An 8,436-nucleotide genomic window follows, 5' to 3' on the forward strand; every position below is an offset into this window, starting at 1 on the left:
AAAATTTAGTTCTGAATTTAAAAAAAAAAATTCTAAAATCGGTGCATAATTGCGTTCTAAATGTCATTTTGAACCTCGTTTTCCGATTTCACCCCACTGTGTAACGTCGCGCTCATTGTCTTTTTTGGTAAAAATTTATCTTTTTGGTTGAAATTCAATTATTTTGTAAAAAATTCATAGTTTTGACTCAAAAATTAAAAAATTTGGTAAAAAATGTATGTATTTTGTTGAAAATTCGTCTTTTTTGGTAAAAAAAAAAATCAATTTTTTTATTAAATCCAGTCATTTTGTATTTTAAATTAAATTTTTTTCTGAAGTATCAACTATTTAATTTATCGTTGAAAATTCATCTTTTCAGGTAAAAAATTCAAAATTTAATTATTTTGTTCAAAATTTATATTATCGGATTGAGAATTCAACAGTTTTAAAGCAAATTTGTCTGTTTGGCAAACGAATTCAACAATTATGTACAGAATTAAAATATTTGATACAAAGTTGAATTGCTTTTTTTTAAATTAGTTTTTTTGGTTTGAACATGCAACAATTTTATATAAAATTTCACTAGTTCGTACAAAATAAAAACTTTTTTTTTTTGTAAAACATTTGCTTTTTCAAAATGAATTTTCACTGGAAATGAAACTACTCTATTTTGTGTTTAAAATTTATATTTTTTTATTTCAAAATTCAACAACTTAGTTAAAAATTTCGAAACGAAAAAATATAAAATATTTAGCTTAAAATTTATGTATTTTGTTGGAAACTCGTCTTTTTTGGTAAAAAATCTATTTTTTTTTCTTCAAAAGTAATTTTTTAAATGAAAAATGAATTATTTTTTAAAATATTAAATTGATTGATTTTAAACTTTCTTTTTCTTTTGTTGTTGAAACTTCATATTCCCGGGTTGAAAAATAATTTTTTTTGGCTAGGAAATTCAACAATTTGGTACAGAATTCAACATTTTGGTACAAAATTAAACTGTTTTTTTTTTTTTTAGAAAATGAGCCTTTTTTGGCTTGAAAATGCAACAATTTGATATAAAATTAAACTAGTTCGTACAAAATTAAAACTTTTTTTTTGTAAAACATTTGCTTTTTCAAATTGAAATTCTCACCGGAAATGCAACTACTTTATTTTGTGTTTAAAATTTAAATGTTTTGATTTAAAAATTCAACAATTTAGTTAAAAATTTAGAAAAATATATATATTTTTTAAAGAAAATTCGTCTTTTTGGCTAGCAAATTTAACAATTTGGTATAAAATTGCTTCAAAACAAGTCCATTTAACTTTATAATCTTTTGAAAGTCACAATACTTGTACAATAATTGTTTTTTTTTTTAGAAATATATTTCTGTTAAAAAATGTGTTTTTCACTTTATAATATGTAAATTCCATATAAAACCCTTTGTTTCCGATACATACTTATTTTTATTATCCAATACATACTTTAAACTCCGTTAAAAAATCTTTAAACCACTTTTATGCACAATTTAAAATACATTTTTAAAAACGAACCTATTCTTTCTAGTTCGGATTTTTGTCATCAGGTGGCACATCGTAGTTTAACCATTCCCAATATTCAAAATTGTTTGAATATCCGGGACTAACACAAAATAACGACAAAATGAAGAACAAAATCATAAATTAACCAGAAAAAAATTGCTGAATTATGAAATAAATTAATTATTAAATTCCCATAAATATTTCTATTCCTGAAATTTATGTTTAACGAAATTTAAAATTGGCCGAAAATAATTAGTAAAGTATTAATTATTGATTAATTAAATTGTTTGCCTCATTTATAATTCTATTAATAGCTCATAAATTAATAATCAATTAAATATGTCCAGCGGTTCTAAATTTCGAGAATTAAGATATATGTGGGAATTTAATAATTCGTTTATTTTACAATTCGGTCTTGAAGTTGGTGAATTTTATTTTCGGATATTTTTAAGTTTGGGTTATTTTTTTGTCAATTAACGATCTTGTCGTTATTTGAAATTTGGAAAATTTTATAATTTGATAATAATATATATTTTTGACATTTTTTTTCATTCATTTGTGTATTCGTTTTTTATTTTTAAATTATTTTTCATAAGTTCTGAATATCCATGCAATTTTTTGGCTTGTTTGGATTATTTCAATTACGCCGCTTCTTCTTATATTAAAAAAAAATAATAATAAGTAGGTACATAAGTCTCAGTTACTAGCTGACATTAAACTATGAAGAAAAAATTATTTTAAAGGGTTTTACATATTTATTTTGTAATTACTAGCGCCGCCGCATCCTGGTTTTGGTTAACAATTTATCTTTTTTTTCAGTAAAAATGAATGCTTGTTAATTTGAAAATTCAACCTTTTCAGTTGAAGATTCATCAATTTGCTTGAAAATTCATGTATTTTAGATTAGAAATTAATTTTATTAACTAGAAATGTAACTATTCCATTTTTGGTTAAAATTTCGTTTTTTTTTTAGTTGAAAATTCAACTATTTCGTTAAAAAATTCCTGTTCTTTAAATTGTATTTTTTAATAGAAAATTAATCTTGTTGTTTGAAATTCATCTTTATGTTTAGAAATTCAAGTAAAATATTAATCATTTTAGTTGAAAATTGGTATTTTTCAGTGGAAAATTCAAGTATTTGTTTAAAAATTAACTTATTTTGAGATTTTTCTCTCTTGTGTTAAAAGAATATTTAGAATAAACTTGATCAATTGAAATAAATGGTTGATTTTTTCGGAAAATATGAATTTTTTACTTTTAATTAACCCGGAAAATATAAAAAATTGACCGGGAAAAACCGGAAATTGGGAAACCTCCGCTGTATCGCGACTCTGATGCATTTTTGGACCACCCTACAAGAAATTATGTGTAATTAATTGATAATTTCTCAAATAAAAAAGATTGATCCAACTGCTCCATTGGACAAAGCCTGTTTGCTCGGATGTGGAGTGCCAACTGGTTACGGTGCAGCTCTAAATACAGCTAAAGTCGAATCAGGAAGTAGTTGTGCGATTTGGGGATTAGGCGCTGTGGGCTTAGCAGCTGCATTTGGTTGCAAAACTGCTGGAGCTTCGAGAATAATCGGTGTCGATATTAATCCCGAAAAATTCGAACAAGGTTCGTACAAAAATCATCAAAATTTTTATTATCAAATATTTCAGCTAAATATCGTAAATAAATTCCTATTAAACCTTTCCAGCGAAAAAGTTCGGATGTACCGAATTCGTGAATCCCAAGGATCACACGAAACCGATTCAGGAAGTCTTGATCGAAATGACTGACGGCGGTCTTGACTATACTTTTGAATGCGTTGGAAACGTTCAAACTATGGTAATTAAAATGATAAAATTAACATTTTCTTTTTCAATTTTAACGGAAATTTAATTAAAAATCCGGGAATTTACTTCGGATTGTTGCAAAATTAAGTTTCAAATGTTTTCATAATATCTCAGTTTATTTTAATTCAATCATAATTTATTATTGAATTTTTATTCTTTTTTAATAATAAGAAAAAACTTTTTCAATTTATTAGCTCTGGGACATTTTTTTGTTCGCTCTTTCCTCATTTATTCTGGCTTGGATCAGGGAATTTTTGTAAATAATTATCGTTTTTATTTTAGGACAAGGAGTTTCGGCAAAGAAATATAATTTCTCTTGAAACGGGGAGTTTTTGACACAGAACGCGAATTTTTTGAAAGAATTATAATTCAGATTTAGAAAAAAGGAGTTTAAAAATCCCTGTTTCAATTCAAAATTTGTCACAATTTAAAAGTTCCCTCTTCTGGATTAAAAAAAAAAGTACTTTTTTTCGTCGTTTTCAGAGTTTTTCTGCATTAGAATAGAAAATTTATTACATTGTTCGTTGCAAATCGATCTTTTTCCAGTTAAAAATTCAACTACTTGTGGTTAAAAGTTAAACTCTTTTGTTATAAATTAATTTTTTTGTTTAAAGATTGATCTCTTTTTGAAAATATTTATTGAAATTTGATTGAAAATCGTTTTTTTTTTCTTCTAAAAATGTAACTATTCCAGTAGAAAATTCAACTATTTTGCGGAATATTCGTTTTTGTATTAAGCATTTTATTTTTAATGGAAAATTCAACTATTCTATGTTTGCTTACAAATTTATATATTTTTTAAAATGAAAATTCCATTATTTGGTTGAAAATTAATACTTTTTTTTATTTAAAAATCAAACTGTTTGAAAACTTATGTACTTTGCAGAAAATTGGTCTTTTTTCTAAAAAAAAATAATCTTTTTGTATGGGGAATTTGGCCACCTGGTGCCGAAAACTGGAACTAGAAAGAGTAGGTACAGTTTTAAAGATGTATTTTAATTTTTGCATAAAACAAACATAAAACAAACAAACCAAAAAATATTATTTTTGTCCAGATTATGCAAAGAATATGATTAATAGACGATTGAAATTTAAATACAAATTCTAATCTAACGTTTAGATCAGATTTTTAAATAGTAAATATTTTATGTATAAATTGATAAATTACTTTGAGTTCATGTTTGCTTCAAAATGAGTCCATTTAAGTTTATAATCTGTTGAAAATCACAATAAATAGTACGTTAATTGTTTGTTTTTTTTTGTGTGTAGAATTTCGCGAATTTCAATTATTTAAGATTAAAATAAAGTTTCGAAAATAGGACAAGTACAAAACGTTAAAAATGAAATATTTTCCTAATAAAATTCTAAAAATTCGATCATTTATAATTCAAAGGAATTAAAACTGTATCATTTCTAATTAAACCGTTCCAAACTGAAAAACTTCAGACTATATTTTTTTTAAATGGACAATTTTTATAAAAAGGAGTTGAAATTGTATCATTTCTAATTTAAAGCATTTAAAATTGAACCATCTCATTTTAAGTTGAAGAATCTCGAATCTGAATTGGCAAAAACTTTCTTCTAAAGATTATCCTTTTAGTTATAAGTTTTATTATTTGGTTGAAAATTTAATAATTTTCATAAAAACAAATTCACAACTTTTCGGTTGAAAATTCAACTTTTTTTTTTAATTTTGTCTTTTTTATTTAAAAATTCACATGCTCTGGCAAAAATTTGATTTTTATTGGATACAAATTCAACTGTTTGTTTGAAAATTCAACAATTTTTTTAAAGTCATAATTTTTGGTTGATAATTCTACTGTAAAAATATAATATTTGAGTGGTGAAAAAAGAACTGAAATATTTTCTGGATGAAAATTTAACTATTATTTTAAATTTGTTTTTGTTTCTATTTAATTAAAATTCCATCTCTTTTAAGAAAAATTTCATCTTTTTTGGATAAAATGCAACTGTTTGGTAGAGAATTCAACTTTTTTTTTTAAGTTCATCCTTTTTGGTCGAAAGAAGTTTTTTTTTTTTATTAAAAAATCCATTTTTGATCGTTCAGAATCAACTGGAATCTTTTTTGGATAAAAGCTCTACTTTTGATTTTTGTAATTAAAAATCCTGCTTTAAGAGAAATTTCATCTTTTTTTGATAAAAATGCACCTATATAATAGAGAATTCAATAATTTAGGTAGAAAGTCATTATTTTTGGTTCAAAATTCGTCTTCTTTGATAGAAATATATTTTTTTTTAAGAGAAACTTATGTTTTTTTTTTTAATTTCATATTTTGATCGTGAAAATTCGACTGAAATCTTTCAACACAAAATTCAACTATTTTTTTGAAAATTTATCTTTTTGATTTAAAACTTGATCTGTTTTAGAAGAAACTTAATTTTTTTCAATTAAAATGCATTTTTTTGGTTAAAAATCTTTCTTCTTTGCTTAAATATCCAACTAATTTGTTTGAAAGATTTGGTTAAATCCAATCGTTAACAATTTTTTTTGCTAAAGATATATATTTTTAGTTTAAAATTCAACTACTTGGGTAAAAATGGAACTATATTGTTAAATTTTTATTTTTTTCACTGAAATTTTCTTTTTGTTTTCTTTGTTTGAAAATTTAACTGTTTAGCGGAATATACTGTTTTTTGTGTGTAAAATTCATTTTTTAACCCAAAATGTAACTTCCATTTTTTTTATTATTGATCTTTTTTAATTGAAAATTCGCATTTTTTTGGTAAAAAATAATTTTTCAGTTTGAAATTTCATTTTTGTTGGGTAAAAATGCATCAGTTTCGAGGAAAATTAATTTTTTTTAAGTCATATTTAGAATTCTTTTTTGTTGTTGTATAAATTTTATTCTTTTTGATTGAAATATAAACTATGACACTTTTTCGTTGGGAATTTGTCTTTTTAGGTTGAATATTCAACTACTATGTTAATAATTCAATTATTTTGCCAAAAAAAAAAACATTTTTTATAATAGAAAAGATTTTTTTTCAAATTCGTTTAAAAAATATTCTATGTTAAAATTATTACAAGATTAAAATGCTAATATTGGAATATTAATGATTTGAAACGAAAAATTATTCAAGGAAAAATCAGAGAGTTTAAAAAATGTTCTCGGTTTCGAATTTTTCCATAAGGTCGTACCTATTATTTCTAGTTCGGATATTTGTCACCATGTGGCCTATTGCAGTTTAGCCATTCCCAATACAAATTCGTCATTTTGATAGGTAGAAAATTGACTTATTCCATTTGAAAAATCATCATTTTAGTTGAAAATTCATCATTTTGGTTGAAAATTCAACAATTTGGCTGAATATTTGTCTTTTTTAATTGGAAATTGAACAATCTCGTTGAGCATTTACGTACTTTGTTGATAAATCGATTTTTTTTTTGTAAAAAAATGTTCTTTCCATTTGAAAGTTAATCATCTGGTTTAAAAATGCTTCTTTTCGGTTAAAAATTCATATTTTAGGATGGAAATAAAATTACATGTTTGAGACTTTAACTCTTTTGTTAAAAATTAATTTTTTTGGTTAAAATTTCATCATTTTAATTAAATATTTATTTCTTTGGTTTAAAAATTTCTTGAAACACGAACATTCCATTTTTTACTAAAAATTTAATTTTTGATTTAAAAATGATCTTTTTTAGTTGAAAGTTCGTTTTGTTTCTTAGAACATTGACTTTTTTACTTAAAATTTAATTATTTACGTTTTGGTTGCCAATTTATCCTTTTTTAGTAAAACTAAATTTTTTGTTATAAAAATTCAACAATTTTGTTAAAGATTCATGTAATTTGTTAAACAAATGTATTTTCTGATAGAAAATTAAGCTTTTTGTTTGAAAAGTAATCTTATTATTAAAAAATTGATATTTTGGGATGAAAATTCGTGCATCGTTTCTAAATAAAAGCTTTTGAAATAGAATAGTTTGTAATTGAAAGTGTTTACAACTGACCATTTTTCATCATAAGATCTCAGAATTAAAAAATTTTAGATTAAAGTTTTGAAAGTTGAAAAGTTTTATTAGAAGTTGAACAAATTTATTTGGAATTTATGAATCCAGAAATTACATGATTTCCGAATAAAATATCTAAAAGCCATTTCAAAACGTTAAAAATGGAATATTTTCAGATTCTAATTTTGAAAATTCGATCATTTAAAACTCAAAAGAATTGAAATTGCATTATTTCTAATTGAATGCGTTCAAAACTGAATAATTTGAAATGCTTAAAATTAGAAAATTTTGGATTAGGTACATTTTTGAAAATAAAGAACAATATTTCGAATAGAATTGAATTTTTATCATTTTTAAATAAAAGTTCTTAAAATGTAATAATAATAATAATAATAATAATAATTTGAGATTAAAAGTATTTAAAATGGAAAAATTTCAAATCAAACGTCCAAATTTCACCCATTGAAATGATTTAATATTAAAATTTCGAAAAACAAACAATTTCAAAACTATAAAAATTGAATATTTTCAAATTAAAAATTTTTTAATTCGATCATTTAAAATCCAAAGGAATTGAAATTATATAAAAATCGAATCATTTAAAATTATTAAAGCAAAAAAATTAGATTAGGTAAATTTTTTATAAAAATAAAAATATTTCGAATGGACTGGAAAGTAAATAAAAACGTTTAAAATTGAATAATTTGAAATTAAAAAATTCCTAATCAGAAGCTCTCAAAATTGAAAAATTTTAGACTAAAATTTCGAAAGTTGGACAATTTTACAATATTAGAAAGGACTTGAAATTGTTACCTTGTCTGAAGCAAAGTATTTCAAAATTGAAAAATTTTATTTTGTATCAAGGAATATTTTCATATTAGAATTTTAAATTGAATGTAAATGAATTAAACGTGTATAGTGTCTAAATAAAAATGTTTGAAATTTAATAATTTAAAATTTCTAATCAGAAATTGAAATTGTATTATTTTTTTTTTAATTTAAAAGCGTTCAAAACTGAATAATTGGAAGTATAAAAAAACTATAGAAAAGGAAAGATTGAGAGCAAAAAGCGTAGGGTCCTTAGAAGCATTTATCAAAAGGAAGAGAGGGGAGAGGGAAAGCAGT

The 8,436-nt window shown here is 23.1% G+C and overlaps 1 protein-coding gene across 2 annotated transcripts in view; it reads left to right on the forward strand.

Annotated features, from left to right (window-relative positions):
* Window positions 1-8,436, forward strand: part of LOC117181367 (alcohol dehydrogenase class-3) — a 30,561-nt gene that overhangs the window by 18,317 nt on the left and 3,808 nt on the right. For both annotated transcript variants that reach the window (XM_033373958.1, XM_033373959.1), the window contains 2 exons: window positions 2,901-3,117; window positions 3,200-3,330. In XM_033373958.1, the coding sequence (XP_033229849.1) occupies window positions 2,901-3,117; window positions 3,200-3,330 (348 nt within the window). The remainder of the gene's footprint in view (window positions 1-2,900; window positions 3,118-3,199; window positions 3,331-8,436) is intronic.

This window comes from Belonocnema kinseyi, chromosome 10, assembly GCF_010883055.1.
Source record: "Belonocnema kinseyi isolate 2016_QV_RU_SX_M_011 chromosome 10, B_treatae_v1, whole genome shotgun sequence".
Lineage (NCBI taxonomy): Eukaryota > Metazoa > Arthropoda > Insecta > Hymenoptera > Cynipidae > Belonocnema > Belonocnema kinseyi.